Here is an 18,093-nt window from a genome sequence, read left to right on the forward strand (position 1 = left end):
CTAACATTCCAGGAATATCGTTATCTTCTGTGTATTGCATAATATCGTATACAGTACGGATACTTTCCCCGATGTATCTCCCGGATATGAAACCGTCAAGTCTTGGAGTAGGGCGACCGCTTCATGGCGACAAGTATCACTTTCAGCACCAAGTGGACAATCCTGTGCTTGTGTGGAGCATTTTTCCTGAAAGGATTAATTTTTTTTGTCTCTGAACACTTTTAAATAACAAATAAAGCTTTATTTTTTATTCCTCTAATCCAGTAATTCATATTTATTAGTAAACCTTTTTATTATACTATCACAAATGCCTACCCACCTTTCTCTGTTCGTTTTGTATGTTGGAGGTCATCGTGCAACGCGTGTTGTCTTCTCTTTTCACAGCTCGGTTGACATTCAGGAGTGCAGAAAACCCCTCTGCAAAGAAGCCGTAATGTCTCGTAGCTACATCTGAAATGTGAATAGTATCAATCACAGTCAATGCAGTTTTCATTCCACAGTCAGATCCATTATTTCAACATGCATAGCAACAGTTAATTGTTTTGGCATAAACTGGAGTACGGATTGGACGGTAGAAAAATGGTTGTCAAAACTTACCGTCTTTGTAGCAGTTATCTGTGGCTTTGTAGAAGAACTGGGAATTACAGGCAAGACAAAAGTAATTTCTGTACATATACGTGTTTTCTGTTAGATGGACAGCATTAGTTGGCCCATGTAGACACATACGTTTTAGAGCATCATATTCTATGTTCAGTAACGCCCATTCCGCCGATGCTGAAGTATTACTGGTTGGACAAGTGGTAATAAATGACTTGTCAATTTCTGCCCCACAGCGACGCATTGCAGATACATGGTTTGTGGAGAAGGCGATGAGACAATCCTCCAAACTTAGTACCTCAGTGATAATTTCGTCAGCTGTAGTCAAATTAAGGAAATAAGAAGGGCCGCGCTCTGTGCAACCTATTGAAGCGTTCCAGGGCTCATAAAGTGACATGTTGTGGCACTGGGCGCAGAACACGTTCTTGAAAGTCAAATCCTCGTTAGTTGTGTAAACTGGAGTTACGCGAGCAGCGACATCTGCTGTGAAGTCGTCATCTTTTTCACACTTTTCTCTGATAACGTTATCCGGCCAGTCCTTTGGGCAATTTGTGACAAACCAGAAATAACTAGTATCATATTGTGGAACCTTCAGAGGGCGTCGAACACAGCTAACGTGATCTAAAGTCAGGTTAGATTCCAGTTTAGCGGTTGTGGGTTTTGAGTTGCATTGCTGGTTGTACGGCCAACAACAATCGCCGAACAATTCACAGTGAGTGTCGCAAGAACACTGATGTAAGACCGCTATTTCACCCGGCGCTTCATCCACTACGAGGCACTCGGGTTCATTGGGAGTTGGGACTGCTACTTTAGACATCATGAATGCTAAATCTGACAAATCTGTGACATTTTCGGAAATCGTCTCTGTGTCCGTGACATTTAAAGTGCCATTGCTGGATGTCTGTAACTCCGTGACAACAGAGTTCAACAGATGCCTGCCTGTACGCGTGGGATGGGCCAGCTGCAAATCCCTCGTTATTGCCTTGCGTTGTCGAGTCCTTCTTGCCTGCCAAACATTAAAATGTGGTCCGTTCTTCAGCTCTGTTCGACTCTTTGTATCCTCTGCATTGACGGATTTGAGCACATTCCGTATCTTGATAAATCTTCCTTTTTTCGGTCGCACATTTTTATCTCCCCCAAACCTTTCTACTGCCATTAACGTAGAAGAAATAAGTAACACGGCAAGAAATATGCGCATGGTGTCTACTTAACCCTAAACCGTTTTATAGGAATATGAAAAATATTTCTCCTCAACCCTCGTAAACGAAGGTATATATGACAAAAACGACTTATGAATCAGACTTTAAATAGGAAACCAATTCCCACGAATACCCAGCGAATCGGGTGAAGGGAAGCTAGACAAACCTCATCTAGACCATACAAATGTCATTTGCCTGAGATTACGTACTTCCTGAAAGTATTATTGTTGACTTGTTTTGTACGGCTTTTTTTTTTTTTTTTTTTTTTGCGAATGTCACATTTGATAAAGACATTGCCTTTAAGGTGTGTGATTATGTCAGTAGCATGGGCAAGAAAGTCGTACACGGTAAATGCTGATAAATTTTTATGAGGCATTGAAAAAGGTGATCGCACACAAGTGAGCCAAAAGCCAAATGATCGCTCCATCATTGCTGCAAACTATGTATCTGGTCGTCGATTCGTCTACTTTAGCTATACTGAAAAGATACCATAAATTTAACTACCATTCGACCAGTGATCATGATGATTGTTTGTTCACTTTGGGCATTGTAAATACACTTATGCTCGTGCATTTTCAATGGACAAAAATGCACGTGTGTTTTCGTGAACTTTGAAATAATTGCACTCACGATTTGTTAAGAATTGTTATTTAAAGAAATGTATATTTACTGCTGGTAAAACATACGACGGCAATTTTGCAATCAACCTAATCAGCTGGCAGTGACCATTATCCCCCCAACTCATAGCTCTTACTTTATTCTCCTGGTGAAAAAAAAGTACTTTTTGTATAACTTACCACAAAGGACAAAGCTAGATCCCTAGATCACGTAATATGGCGGGCCCTGGTTTGTGATATCATCCGGTGGCGGTTATTATCCTATGCCTTTCAGTCACTTTTGATTTCTTGGTCGGTATCCGTAAGTTGGTTTCTGACACCATCGGTTAGCTATTGTTTTCCCGTGATCTTTACCTAAATGTCATCTTTGATTTCTTCGTCAGGATGAAGGGTGGTGTTTACGTAAGTTGGCTCCTTGCAGCGTCTGGTCGCAGATATTATTTTCATTTTATTATCGTTATTATAACTGTGACTTGTTCGTCACTTATCACAAGTATATATAGCGAGTGGTTTATACGTCAGACTATGTCTCGTTAACTCAGCAAGTTCGTCTTTTTCTGTAATAAATGTTCCCCATTTTATTTTCGTGAAGTTTTTAATGACATAGACTGGTTTTCTTGGCGACAGCGCATTAGTTCGCCTGCCCACTCACGAAGAATTTAGACGCGTATTCGGCCTTCTTGTTGACACGCTTATGTATAGCAGGCCTTAGATAGTCACCCTGCTGGTACATGTATCTCCCTGAATATTTCCCTATGGTGTGTGTATATGTGCGTATATGCTGTTTAAATGAATGTCATTATAAAATGCATTTAATACAAGTAAATAAAGGTATGGAAAAAAAGCGCTTTAAGTGCTCTTTCATTCAGTTTTCACCACCCGTCCCAATCATAAAAAGTTCTACAGACTGCTGTTGCTATATAGCGTTTTACTCGGGGAGTGAACGCACCGTGTCGCCTTCCCCTTGACCCAACTGGACAGTTTTTACAGTCACACTCCCGCTGCTTACAGGTGCTCCTGGAACTGACTAACCGTATATTTTAAAAGATCATTATTTTCTCTATTTCCGTTTGGTTTTACATGTGTGTTGTCCATTCTTTTATCAAAGAAGGCAGAAGTGTAGTTTTTATATCGTTTTCATGGTCAGCTCTTATGGGGGGTGAGGAGAGGAATGTTTTGCAAAGAATAGTAAGCTTAAATCATAAATACAGAATTGATTGAATTCGCTGTCAACAAACGAGCAAATCTCTGCGAGGATTAAAGATATAGAGCCTCTTGTTGCATAACTAGACATTGCGTGACTTCAGTCTAAAGGTTTCCGATCATTTCCTGTTTTTACAGAAACATAGAGTAGCGGTTCCTGGGGATTGCAGGGAAAGCATCTCAATAAAGTTATCGGATTGATACCAAGCAATCATTAACGCCTGGTCTTCTAATTACATTTACGCACTGTATTTAGCTGAAGGTGGATATTTTTTATCTTCATGACACACATTCAACAATATATTTCTTTGATTGTGCCTTTTTGTTTCGCGTTTTGTCGAATAAGATTCAATGTAATGCGCTTATTTCCTGTAATTTGTTTTGTTGAGAAATCGCTTAAAAAGTGGCTGTTTGTTGATACTGTACTATAGGTGCCTGCATTATATCCGCATACTTGTCCCTTGAACGTTGGTTAATACACCTTGTTAGCCTTTAGGCCTAATGATTGTAAACTGAATCTACACTAGATAGCGGACGTGTGTATCCGGGATGAAAACGGTTTACTTAATTAGGATAGGTACTCAGGGCCGTGATTCAACCCACTAGATATCCGGGTTGGTTTGATGGCTTGCATTTAACTGTTTGGCCTAGTAATCCAAACTATTAACACGCTGACAGCAAGCACAAGTCGGAGTGAAGGCGGATTCTCAAAAACACACAATAATGGTTGTCTGCGATTTACGTTGTGCGTTTTACCTTTTATTTCTACTATACGCTGTGGGTCGAGGGCAGGATGATGAAAACCCCAATGGGCCGCTTTTGCCTTCAATCTGCTCGACGCAAGCATTTGAAGACCGAGATAAATGTGCAAGTGCAACAAGAACTTTGTCCGCGGAGCTTCAAAGTTTATCACGGGCCTTGAAGACATGGAAGAGAAAGAATGATCTGTTGTTTCAGAGCCTGGAAGCAAAGCTGACAGAACTCAAAGCTACTCTCGGTGCAATAATGGATCAAGACTTGACCACGCCCTCGACCACGCCTTCTACCACGCCCTCGACCACCACACCATCTCCTCCAGCACCATTGGCAGGTTGGTCCATGTTTCATTTGTAGTTGTAGTTGATCGTGTGTAATGAATGGGGACAGAATTATCTTTAAGTTGTTAAGTTTACATAACAGAAGTAATAAGTAATCTCAATTAAAAATGGGATAATAGTGGTCAAATGAAGCGGAGGATAGAACAGTCTAACTTTTATTAACGTGTGACTCACTAGCTTGTAAAAAATACTACAGGGGCGTGGTAAGAATATAGTAATGGTGTTTCACATCCTGTTTTGTCTAAAGAACAATCCAATACCAACAATCCTCGCCAATCTCCTCGATATATTTTAATATAATTAAAATTGTTACATTACACATGTACAAGGGCTTAATTGCGTCCAACATGTATGTCTGAATATAGATGTTAGATATTTATGCCAACTTTTGAATTATAATTTGACATTTTTAAAATGTCTTGATAAAGGATCGTTTTTTCTTCTTCTTTTCAAATTTCAGACTGCACTGCGTACATGTTGTCTGGTGCCCGCGAAAGTGGAGTGTACAAGCTGCTGCCCCCTGGCGCCGCTAAACCTTTCGATGCTTTCTGCGAGATGACCGATAGCGGCGTTTACACCGTGATGCAAAGACGAATCAACGGCGAAGTGGACTTCTACAGAGACTGGGCATCTTATAGAAGTGGCTTCGGTGACCTGACCGGGGAGCATTGGCTCGGACTCGAGGCTATTCACTCCCTCACATCTAACCCCCAGGGTCTCCGCTATGAGTTGGTAGTGGACATATGGGATTGGAGAGGGAATCATGGCGTTCTTCGAGCTCCCAATTTCACTGTAGGGGACAGCTCTACTAACTACAAATTAGATGTTCCCACCGACTATTATGCCTATCCCAGAAATCCCGGGCTTGGGGGTGGGGCGTCTGGGTTTCGAATTCACCGGGGTCCTTTTAACACTTTCGACCATGGCCCTTTTCAAAATTGTGCGGTGAAGCTTCACTGCGGTTGGTGGTTTATCAACGGCGGTTGCTTCTCTAACGCCAATTTCAACGGTCGTTATTATAATGGCGGTTACAACGCATCGCGCCAGGAACCGAGGGACGGTCTGTTCTTTCCTAATGTTAACCAGTCTCTGAAGAAAATAACAATGAAATTACGAAGAATGTCCATTTCTGACCCAGATTCACAGCGTTCGGCTTGATGAATAGTGATACATGTATGATTGACATTATTTGGATTTTGGGGGAGATAACTGATTCTGTTTGTAAATTATGGAATAGTAATTATAAATGGATTTCATTTTCTTTTTGAAAAAAGAAGAAAAAATCCTACGACATGCAATAAAAATGTGTGCATAAAAGTCATTTCGGTTTTTGCAATTTTCTCACTCGTGAACATATATCAATTATATTTCAACCAGATCTAACAAAATGAGTGCAATAGAACTTTTTTCAGCAATTCTTATAGAATTCTCATGAAGATATAGTTTATTGATGAAAGTGTGCACAAAAGTGTTTTGTTAAAATTATGGGTCAGTGGTAACTCCTTCCTTCCGAATATTGGTTTCAAATCAATTATCAATATGTTGTTAGAATGTACTATATGTAGATTGGACACATTTTCCAAACCAGAATAGCAGTTAAATCTATCGACGCAATGGGATTTTTTTTTCTCTAAAGAAGATGATGTAGACTTTATGATTATTGCCATTTGCAAAGAATGTACGTATAATTTTGAGAAATAACAGCACCCCGCGTTGTTGTAGAGTTTGCGCATAAAGAGCTGACGTGAACGCTGTCAAATGATGTACAGCTACTACGTTATTATATACCGCAAGTGACAATGGCGTGTGCAACAGTGTATCTGCGAAATTACAAGATTGGATGAAGCTGTTAACAAGATAGTGTTACGTTGTTTTTAATGGAGTGTTATTTTTGGTAATTAATAAAATGATCCTTCAGTATTCTGCATGCTCATCACTTTACCTGTATACTCTTAGATCTGGGTAATTTTTTTTAAGTTTTGTGCATGCAGACATGGGAATTAAGATAGGGCGTGCTTAATTACATGTGGCACAACCGCGATTCATTGGTCCAATTCACATCACTCAAAAATCGAAACACTCAATCATATCCTTTTAAAATAATAATAATAATAATATAGAGATCAATACCCATCATATTTTAAATTAAAAGCACATTTACGTCCAATTTATCTTTTTACATCTTAATATTTTTAATTTCAACCGTATAGAAGTGAACGAGGCAAAAGCCCTGACCAGATGATTGTTTGAATGGTATACCTCAAAGCAAAGGAAATCGATGGTGATTTCCCACCCATCACCAACTTGCTATTCTCGATGTGCAATGATTACTTTATGTACATCTTTGTGTTATGACAAATATGAGGTATTACCAAGTCCCCCAATTTTACACTTTTGTCATTAATTTGCCATCATGCTCGACAACAGTAACGGTTTATCAAGGTGCAAGCGGATAATACAAATGCATGTAAAGACAATTTTTCCTTCGTTTCAAAAGTAGCCAACACTGGCATAATAGAACAGTGGTGAAATGAAGTAATGCTGGAGAAGTCTTTCTTCAAAAGATGATATCTGTAATGAAAATTTTCCAATTTAATACTCTCTCTCTCTCTCTCTCTTTCTCTCAGCAACCACTTTTTATGTACAGACACAGATGTGTCTGTACATATTGCCATCACCTGCGTCTGTCGTCGCCGTCGCCGTCGCCGATGCCGATGCCGATGCCGATGCCGATGCCGTCGCCGTGCACTTTCCTTGTAAACACGATAAGTGGAAGGCAGTTTTACTTTTTGGCTTTATATTTACAGAGCTGATGAATATTCATAAAACGCAGGTCAAGTTCGAAAATCAGCATGATCGGGCCATTATTGTAGAAGTTATGCTGTTTTTTCACTTTTCAGGATATATGCAACCTTGTAAACACATTTTAAGGAAAACCGTTAGGCCTGTTGTCATGACACTCACAGGAATAATTAATCTTACTAAAACGCAGGTCAAGTTCGAAAATCAGCATGATCGGGCTACTATTTTAGTAGTTATGCGGTTTTTTCATTGTTCAGCATATATGCAACACTGTAAACACAATATAAGAAAAACAGTAAGCCCAATTGTCATTAAACTCACAGGAATGGTCAGTCTTACTAGAACGCAGGTTGAGTTCGAAAATCAGCATAATCGGGGCATTATTTTAGAAGTTATGCTGTTTTTTCACATTTCCTCAGATTTCCTCAGATTTAATTCTTAGGCATGTTAATAGCCTTATTATTTAAGAAATAAGATACGTAAAAGTGTTTGTTTGACATTTCCTGCATCTTTACAACATTGTTAGTTGATTATGTAAAAAAGATGGTAAACTTGTTATCGTGTATTGTGTAATAAAGTGTCAAAAATGGAAATAAACTCATATCATTGCAGTTTGTCAGATTCAATCATTCACTATGTTCAGAATCTCAGAATGGAAGAAATTGGACATTTAACACTGTTCTATTGATATTTTTCACATCTCATCAATTTTCTTAGTTGATCTTATAAAAATGGCAGTAACCTATTAATTTTGTTTTATGTTAAAAAAGTGTTAAAAATGGAAATAAACCCATTTCAGAACAGTGCAGTCTTGTTTACATTTTGGCATTTTGAAGGTGTGACTTTGAAGTTCCATCGGCCTAAAAACCTTTGTTAGTCACGTTTACTATTTGTCCATGATACTAATATTTTATTATTAAAAATTGATGATCATTATGCTGTTAAACATTATGTAATATTGCATCAAAATTTGAAAACCCATTTTGGGCACTGCTCCCATGATGACCATTTAAGAAAAACCATGTCACTTACTGTTCTCAAACAGTACAGTTAATAGGTACAGATGTGTCTGTCCATTTTGCCATCACCTGTGTCTGTCGTCGTCGTCGTTGCCATCACTGTCGCTGTCGCCGGCGCCATGCACTTTCATTGTAAACACGATAAGTGGAAGGCAGTTTTACTTTTTGGCTGTATATTTACAGAGCTGATGAATATTCATAAAATGCAGGTCAAGTTCGAAAATCGGCATGATCGGGCCACTATTTTAGTAGTTATGCTTTTTTTTCACTTTTCAGCATATATGCAACACTGTAAACACAATATAAGAAAAACAGATAGGCCAATTGTCATTAAACTCACAGGAGTGGTCATTCCTGCTAAAACGCAGGTTGAGTTCAAAAATCAGCATAATCGGGCCATTATTTTAAAGAAATGCAGTTTTTTCACATTTCCTCAGATTTAATTCTTAGGCATGTAAACAGTTTCATTATTGAACTAATAAGATACGTAAAAGTGTTTGTTTGGCATTTCCTGCAATTTTACAACATTATTAGTTGATTATGTAAAAATGATGGTAAACTTGTTATCGTGTATTGTGTAATAAAGTTTCAAAAATGGAAATAAACTCATATCATTGCAGTTTGTCAGATTCAATCATTCACTATGTTCAGAATCTCAGAATGGAAGAGATTGGACATTTAACACTTCTCTGTTGATATTTTTCCCATCTCATCAATTTTCTTAGTTTATCATATAAAAACAGCAGAAAACTGATAATTTTGTTTTATGTTAAAAATTGTTAAAAATGGAAAAAAAAAAACATTTCAGAACAGTGCTGTCTTGTTTACATTTTGGCATTTTCAAGTTGTGACTTTGAAGTTCCATGGGCCTGAAGACCTTTGCTAGTCACATTTTCTGAATATCCATAATACTAATATTTTATTATTAAAGTTGATGGTCATTATGCTGTTAAACATTATGTAATATTGCATCAAAATTTGAAAAAAAAAAACTATTTTGGGCACTGCTCCCATGATGACCATTTAAGAAAAACCATGTCATTTACTGTTCTCAAACTTACAGGAAAGAAACATGGGACTAAAATACAGCTTCAGTAGGAAATACAGTCTGTTTGGTAATTCTTGCTGCCAGTTAAACAGTTATTTTGTGAAAATTTAATTTTTCACATATTGGCATTTTCAAGGTGTGACTTTGAAGTTCCACGGGCTTGAAGACCCATGCTAGTCACATTTTCTGAAAATCCATGATACGTATATTTTATTATTAAAATTGAGTTATTATGCTGTTAACCATTATGTAATATTGCATCAGAATAGAAGAAAACACAATTTTGGGTGCTGCTGCCATGATGACCATTATGGGAAAACCATGTTACTTATGATTGCCAAACTTTCAAAAAAGAAATAAAGGACTAAAATGCAGTCTGAGTTGGAAAAGCAGTCTAAGGAACTTCTTTTTCTGGAAGTTATACATTTTCAAAGTGTAAACTTGTCACATATTTTAATTACATTGGTATTACCTGTTGAGGATAATTAAAATTTGATGTTGAATTTGCAGTTTAACATAATGTATTTTTGCATCAGAATTGACAGTAGCCTATTTTGTGCATAGTTATTTCCTGTTTTTTGTCTGTACATTTGACAGCTTTGCTGCCTTGTTATGATGGTAATTATTGAGACCGAAAATGTAACTAATGAAATATAAATGCTATATTTCTTTAATCATGTTATAATAAATTGTTAAGTTATTTAATGATATTATCATTTTAATAATTTTTATAATGAAGTCTCAAGTTATCACGTGCTCCTCTCTGAAGTTAACATTAATAAACCATTAGATCCACCCCTGTCCTGTTTCCACGTGTCAGAGCGTAAAAGGTACATTAAGAAATAATTGGTGTCCTCACTTATCTATCCGAGGGGCCGTAAGTGTGCATTTGTATCCACAAATGTGACACCAAGCAAATTATCGGTGTCTGACGCCATCTACAAATACTTTAACGGACACGCTTACTGATCACGACTAATTCCCAAAGGTTTCCTTGTGAAAATATCTGTATGAGCACCATACAAGGTGCTGCCGACACGCGCATATCTGTCCTTGCTTAACGATATACTGGTACAGACATTTGTGTAGGAGATTCGGGACAAAAAATGAACAACTCTATCATCATCATCCTCACCGCCGTCTTCTCCTCGTATCACTATATCGCGCGGGCTGAAGTATATTCGTCCACAGCAGACGTAGTCCAACTCGCAAATAATGAACAGCTTCTTGTTGGCTTGTTGGAGACATATCTCGATAACGAACTCGCAAGAATAAAGGAGTTACAGACGTAAGTACACTTATTTTAAGTATCTTTTTATTTAACAAAGTTACTATGCGCATTACTTTGCAACAATATCCGTCAATGGTTCTTTGGGCATATAGAGGAGACCGGGGCTAGTTGGACCCCGGGGTAAGTTGGACCCCCATCAAGTCTTTTTAATGAAGTTACTTTAAGATGCTAAATTATTTCATTTGGACTCACTGCCAACGCTTTCTTAGCACTATGGGATACGGTCACCTTAAAAAATAATGTGATCAATTCTTTTACCCCATAGTTACTTTGTCATAAATTGATTGGGGGGGGGGGGGGGGGGGGGCAACTTACCCCGGGGTCCAACTAGCCCCGGTCTCCCCTATATAATCCAACACGAGCTTGGGTGTACACACACTGTTTATGCATATATGCTTATTCGTTTCAATTATTTCTCTTCTGAATATCTAACGGCAGTCCGTTAGTTGTGCAATAACACATTCATGTGAAAATTTCCTTTGAATTAAAGCATCCTTTCCGTTACATTGTGTTACAGGTGTACTTGATTGCGAGATATGCGATTTTCAAATTTGAAAATATAATTGTATGTACCTGTACTTGATCTCTGTATGTAGAACATACATGTTTATAGAAGTACCCAGGAACAAAGAAATTTGAAAAATTATATTTACCCTTTCTACACGTGTTATATAAGAATATGTTAAATCAAGGAGTTATAACAGATGTTATAACTCCTTGCTTAAATCATTTAACATAAATTGTTGTTACAATGTGGCAGTCAAGGCAAAGAAATGGATTTATTGATATGGAAAGAATTCTCTATCATGTATATACAGTGTATGGGGACTTGATATCATTTAATTCACTGTATCTTAATCTTACGCAAACCCATTATTCATTACATGGATACATTTATACCTCTCTCCCAGACATCTTGAAGATATCAAGAAACTTCTACCGGAGAACACAGAGACATCTATTGTCAATTATGCCGTGAACCCCGTTGGAGCTTACAGTACCATCAAACGTTTTGCAGTTACCTGGACACATTTCTTTGCCCAGATATCGGATCTCAAACACGCAAACAACACCGCGCTAAGGGGTAAGCCGCCCTATAGCTTAGTTGCTACCTCAAGATTTATATTTGTCTGATCAAAGATATTTTTGCTCACAAACAATAGATACATGTGTCATCAATAGCATCAAACAGCATGTATTCATTCCACCAATCCAACTTACAAAGAAAACACTTGACGATAATCAATTATATAATAACTTTGACAAACGCACAAATGACAAATACGTTTAATTGACATCGGGGAAAAACGTCAATGACTGTGTCACAACAAAACTCATTTTTACATTAAGGGTTAGCCACCGACATCGTATCACTTGGCCTGTCCCACCACACTTGGCCACAAGTTGTTGACTTGAACGGAGCTGTTGCAGCTTTGGTAAGGTTGCAGAAGATGTATCAAATACCAGTGAAGGAGCTCGCCGACGGTAACATCCGGGGTATGAAGGTCTCAAGACTGGGGCCAGACGACTGTTTGCGCTTAGGTCGAGCGATGCTCCATTCGGACTACAGTAGCTCTAGTGCAGCGTTAGCTATCCAGTGGATGGAAGAAGCAATACGGATGCACGAGCAGAGACACTCGGCCAACGGAGAGCAAAGTTTAGGGGACCGATCATTTCAAATCGAAGAGGCATATAGTGCGTTGGCTGACGCACATGCACAAGTATGTTACTGTTAGGTTGCTTTCAAAGTAGTTTCAGCATGAACAGAAGTATCACAATTGTCGCGGTGTTTGGCACTAAGACCTTGTTGTAAAACATAGAACACCGATGATATTCACATATCGTAATACTGAGATAGATTCTAATTAAATTTGATTAATTGATAAAATGACAAACTAAGACATCTGGCAGTTTTGTTTGGAAGTGGTTCGTCTTTTTCAGCTTGGAAACGTTACTGCTGCTGCCAATTTTGCTATGAAAGCTTTTGTTAAAGGTAGGTGAGTAATGCTTCATGAAAAATCTAGATTGTGAACTTCTTTACATTTTTTTTTTACTAAATACTGAGCGTATACCCCTCTTTGCTTTTATGTTATGATTACTCTGTAACCACACCCCAGTTAGTAAGTATATTAACATGAAATTCACACCATAGAGGTAAACAAAATGAAATGGGAAAAACTGCCAAAATAATTTGAGGGATAATTTGAGTCTGGGGCGTAAGTTAAGTTTTATTTTAACTAGACCCAGAAAACAGTTCTTTAAAGGAAAAGTTCCTGAAATATGAGGACATGTCGAGCGGCTCACACAGTCAAAAAAAGATATCCAGACGTAATACAACGGATTCAATGTACGAACGTCTGTGCCGTGGAGATCAGTGGAAAGTAAGTATGCATTGCCTTTTTACCTCCTATTATCTCCACTTCAGTCACTGAATTTTCTTTAAAAAAGATCATTTGTATTTATATAAAAATAATTCGGGTTAAAAGAGAGGGGTCATCATATTGGATGTTCTCATCGTTATAGTACATATAGTTATTCCTCACTTATTAATTTTTATCTTAGGACCCAAAGATCGAAGCCCGACTCTTCTGTCAGTACAAGAAAACCCTGGTTCCTATTCGACCAGTAAAAGAGGAAGTTCTGTACCTGGACCCCAGGGTGAGCATTTTCTATGACGTTATCACGGATAAAGAGGCGGCTATTCTGTTGGAGCTGGCAAAATCCAAGGTAGGTTATAGATTAGCGATAGAAACGTTTATTCCTTGATGGTGGAAATAATTTAGGCTCAAATGTCCTTTTGGTATTTAGATTTGTTACGTTGTCTGCCGGTTGTCTTATACGTTGAAAATCCAGATACATTTATAACTTAAACACGACAATTAAACGTAGTAAAAATCGCACCAGCGTTCATGCACAATGATAACATTATAAAGATTATTTTCACAGATGATACGGGCCCCACTAGGAGATGTCGCAGGAGAAAAAACGTCGGAGCAAAGGATTGGCAAATTGTAAAGATTGGCAATCGAAGCTTTCAGATTTAAAGGGCACATAGAATTCTAATGAAACAGACTGTACCTGTATTTCTTCCACCCTTCCAGAGTACAAATGTTTGTTAACAGTGGGTGTTTTCGGTGCTTTGGTTCCATGCCGCAATTTTCTAAGGTTCCCTCATTATAAAAGCACAATGACATGAAAAAGATTTTTTTCACTAGTAGACAGTTTTTGGAAACCAGAAAGTGCTTGTTTGTTTACCTAAGATGGGCTATAAAGTTATCACTTTTTCTTATACTTTTTTTTAAACTGAGGCTGCATTTAACAGGTGGACTAACTAGTCCGCGGGTCAAATGTGGCGACCCACTAAAAAAGGTGCCGTCTAATCTTCTAACAGACTATGAATAAATTCCCCGTGGGTAAGTATTCAAGTGGGTCGGCCGTATTTGACCCGCGGACTAGTTAGTCCACTGTTCTGAATGCGGCCTGAGATCATGTCATATTCTGGTTATAGGACCTGGCTCTGGGATGCGGATGTGAATACAACGGTGGCTCATTTAAGTAAGAGGGTTGAAGAGATAACTGGTCTCAGTACCGTCATCAGAGATAAGCTGGCTGACGCGGAGGCTTGGCAGGTGGGTGTTTTAACATTTTCTTATTTAAATATAAGACGTTGTATTGACCAGTCAGTCAGTCAGACAACCAGGCAGACAGACAGACAGACAGGTAGATTGACACACCTATCTCCCGGTCACTCTGGTTATCGTTTGGCTAGGTTTGTCGTTCAAACTCTTTCATGTTGATTCCATCCTTTTTCCATCAGATCGCAACCTATGGCATCGGCGGGATGTTTGAACCACACCACGATTTTTATGTGGACGAGGGTTGGCTGAACCAACTCCCATCTCATCTGCTGAACACTGGGCGTCGGATTGCCACTTTTGTCTTTTACGTAAGCAGTATAATTAAGTTTTTCATTTGATATTTCCATTTCTCTTATGTAAATTTTAAAGTGTCTGCAGGGTGAATGCGGATTCATCATGGCACACAGAATCTACGTTTTCTTTTATTTGGCTGAAAATATTGGTGATTTGAATCGTGCAAAGTATGCACCGCAATGGCTTTAGGTTTTAGGTTAGTCAACTACACGTAGCTTTAAAAATGATTTTTGCTATACGGAAATACTGTCAAAGTAATATCAAATTTCCCTCTTTGCAAATAAATGATAATATATTTTTTTCTCACTTCAGCTGACGGATGTCCAGCTAGGCGGAGCCACCGTGTTTCCTGAGATCAATGTTCGCGTACCACCAGTGAAGGTATTCATCTTGACCAACATTTGTGAATGTCACTTATATACTATATATAACATGTGCCCTCATGTAGAATTGAATCACTTTACATCGTCATATTAAATGGATGTATATAGAAACGGCTTTCCAAAAATAACAGTAATAGAATAGTATACGTAATTTTGATATGGTAACGAAAGTTGGAACAATTAATACATGCGCAAGCTGACTACAGGTTTCTCTTAAAAACATCAGTTTGAAAAAAATCAACATTTTGAGCGCAATCAATTTTTTAAAGGTATTTATCTGCTGTCAAAAGTATTTCGAATAAAAATGATTATTTCAAAACTATATGAGACATTTTATATCTAAATGTGTATAACAGTTACAGGAAGAAGAATTGTAAGTGTTCAAAACCTATTTTCAGAACGCAGCCGCCTTCTGGTACAATCTTAAAAGAAGCGGAGACATGTACCACGCCAGCATGCATGCAGGGTGCCCAGTTCTTTACGGACAGAAATGGAGTAAGTTGACCTTGGAGTGGTTTTCAAAAGCTTTTCTCGCTTGTGAAGCTTACTTTTTTAATACTCTACGAATTTTGCCCATTCTTATATACAGACAACGAAACTGTTTATTCTGATCTCTGTATCTGTCCGTGTCGTCGCCGTCGTTGTCGCCGTCCGAAACAACTGTTCCTATGTCTGTTCCTATATTTTAGTCTTGCTTTAAATTCACTGAAAAATAACTGTAAAAAGGTTTCTTTTGAAAATCAGTATACATGTAATATTTTTATCAGTAACATGTAATATTTTATTGTTTGTATTTTTGGCGACATTCGCCCCATGAGTGCCATTTTTATTTTAAATTTGTTGTAAAAAAGATTGGGAAAATACACCCTACCGACAGTGAAATAAGCATTAAATAAACTGTTTTTCCACTTGCGCTCCAAATATTATATCCGAAATGTCAAACTATCATGGAATCACAATGTATTTTTCGACCAGCAACAGAAAACACTGCTTTCTATTGCACCAAGTACTTGGACAAAATGAAACTTTCTGACACTTTGTCTGGGGAACATACTTTTTTTACCTAGTATTAGCCATGACGCAAAGTCCCTTGAGTCACAGTTTAAATATTTACCACCAAAACGATCTTTTCCCAAATTTAATTATTTTCTACTGTTCGAAATTCATGGCAAATTACCGTATAAGTACATCTTTACGTTATGTATAATTTATAATGACTGAATAACTACAAAATATATCGTAACGCGGAACACACGTTACCATTTATATAATTAGAGCTCTACATAATGTAAAGGCATGATAAGAAATGAAAATTAAATTAAAATTGAGACAGTCGTGGATTTTTGCTCTATACACATATCTGTTTTGAAAAATTGAAAACAAAAATTGAAAATTGAAAATTGAATTCATTCAATTTCATTTCTTTGGACACTTCAGCATAAGAAATGTACCTCTGTATTGGGTTTGGGTGCCATACGTTCCAAATTATTTGAAAATATTCTTACAACACTGTCTTTGTGATCTTTACAGTTGCCAACAAATGGACACGGGAGAGGGGGCAGATATTTCGTAGGCGATGCGGTCTTAGCCCACGTGCCACGGACGAGTAATGTCGAGTGACTTTTTAAGTGTTAGAGTTTTAGGATCAGGTTCTTTTCAGGAATGGATCTCGTAAATCACATGACAAAGTGCAATCAGGTTACCTGAATAACACGTCTCTCTCTGGTGTTGAGCAAAATACAGAAAAGCTGGTGATTATAAGAGTACATTAGGAACAAGAGGAGGTGTGTCATTCATTTAAGCTGATTGCACTCAGCGAAAGTCCCCGCAGAGTTGGATCGATCTACTTAAACCGATGGTGTCTATAGGAATGGGGTCTTAGAGGCCAGTGTCACTTCTTTCAAATCAAAACCTTGATGCCTTTGTCTGCTTAGTTTATCCAGTTAAAGAAATCGGTAGGGGAGAGGTAAATAGCGTGCAACTGCGTTACAGTTATTTAAAATTTTGGGCGTTTGAAGCTCCAATAATTCGAATAAGTATTCTTAATTTGTCAGCTAAGAACCAAGAATTAATTAAATAATGATTATTAAAACATAGTCCACAAACTTGTTTTTCAATTTGTGTAATGGCAGTCTTCGACGGAAAGTATTTTATACATATTATACTTGTACATTGAACAACAATAATATATATACATGTATAAAGCTATCTATCCACTCTCTCTGTTTTTTGAGCTATTTTCTGCACATAATAGGACTATACACGAGATGAAACGCATGAAATACGTGTATGTCAAATTATTTCCTATTAAGAATTATTGAAGCCAATTAAGATACATCTACTAGATCTTTAACACAATTAAATCAAGGAGTTTCAACAGACAGTTGAAACTCTTTGATTAAATATAGGCTGATTTTGACCATAATTGCCATAATTAAAGTTTCTCAATCTTATTATACTGAAAGTATCCTTTAAAACTTCATGATAATTAGTTTTTATAAATAACGTAGATTTTAATAGGGCAGAGCATGTTAAGTGTACACTGATTTTCCACGTGGCCCCCTTTGATGGATTACAATAAAATAATGTTTTAACAACAAAATTAAAATTTTATGAAAAAAATAAATTTTCGATTCTAAAACATGATGTCACATACGTTAGAGATTTAGATTATATGATTACAATTCAGACGCTGGAATAATTCTACCAAACATTTTAAAAATAAGACGTTTCTGAATTGATATTTGTTCACTATTATATTTTGACAAGCAATTTCTGAATCACTGTTGTCAGCCGGATACAAATGATTAAGGAAGTGCGTTGCTGTGGCTATAAGAGGATTGTCTTCAGATTTGTGTCATGACACAGACGTAGCTGTTATCAACGTGGGAATAAAGCTTGTTTA

The 18,093-nt window shown here is 37.5% G+C and overlaps 3 protein-coding genes across 4 annotated transcripts; 2 read left to right on the top strand and 1 right to left on the bottom strand.

Moving 5' to 3' along the window:
• LOC106153825 (uncharacterized) lies at nt 1-1,968 on the bottom strand. Its single transcript, XM_087003218.1, has 3 exons — nt 598-1,968; nt 320-450; nt 1-186 (listed from the first exon to the last, which is right to left on the bottom strand). The coding sequence occupies exons 1-3, from the start codon at nt 1,793-1,795 to the stop codon at nt 1-3; spliced, it is 1,515 nt and encodes a 504-aa protein (XP_086859344.1). The 5' UTR covers nt 1,796-1,968.
• A 2,264-nt stretch (nt 1,969-4,232) lies between these two features.
• Nucleotides 4,233-6,034, top strand: LOC106153768 (microfibril-associated glycoprotein 4). The gene is made up of 2 exons (XM_013527866.3): nt 4,233-4,706; nt 5,174-6,034. The coding sequence occupies exons 1-2, from the start codon at nt 4,340-4,342 to the stop codon at nt 5,869-5,871; spliced, it is 1,065 nt and encodes a 354-aa protein (XP_013383320.2). The 5' UTR covers nt 4,233-4,339; the 3' UTR covers nt 5,872-6,034.
• Nucleotides 6,035-6,203: 169 nt separating this feature from the next.
• Nucleotides 6,204-17,293, top strand: LOC106153822 (prolyl 4-hydroxylase subunit alpha-3). 2 transcript variants are annotated; one of them, XM_013527924.2, is made up of 12 exons: nt 6,204-10,870; nt 11,785-11,957; nt 12,224-12,594; nt 12,815-12,866; nt 13,115-13,254; nt 13,436-13,600; nt 13,820-13,884; nt 14,382-14,502; nt 14,691-14,819; nt 15,118-15,186; nt 15,587-15,683; nt 16,719-17,293. In XM_013527924.2, the coding sequence occupies exons 1-12, from the start codon at nt 10,689-10,691 to the stop codon at nt 16,796-16,798; spliced, it is 1,644 nt and encodes a 547-aa protein (XP_013383378.2). In that variant the 5' UTR covers nt 6,204-10,688; the 3' UTR covers nt 16,799-17,293. The 2 variants fall into 2 exon arrangements, with proteins under 2 accessions (XP_013383378.2, XP_086860697.1); XM_087004571.1 differs by lacking the exon at nt 14,691-14,819.
• The last annotated feature ends 800 nt before the right edge of the window (nt 17,294-18,093 follow it).

Source organism: Lingula anatina, chromosome 2 (assembly GCF_051362555.1).
Source record: "Lingula anatina isolate TDL-2025a chromosome 2, LinAna3.0, whole genome shotgun sequence".
Taxonomy (NCBI): domain Eukaryota; kingdom Metazoa; phylum Brachiopoda; class Lingulata; order Lingulida; family Lingulidae; genus Lingula; species Lingula anatina.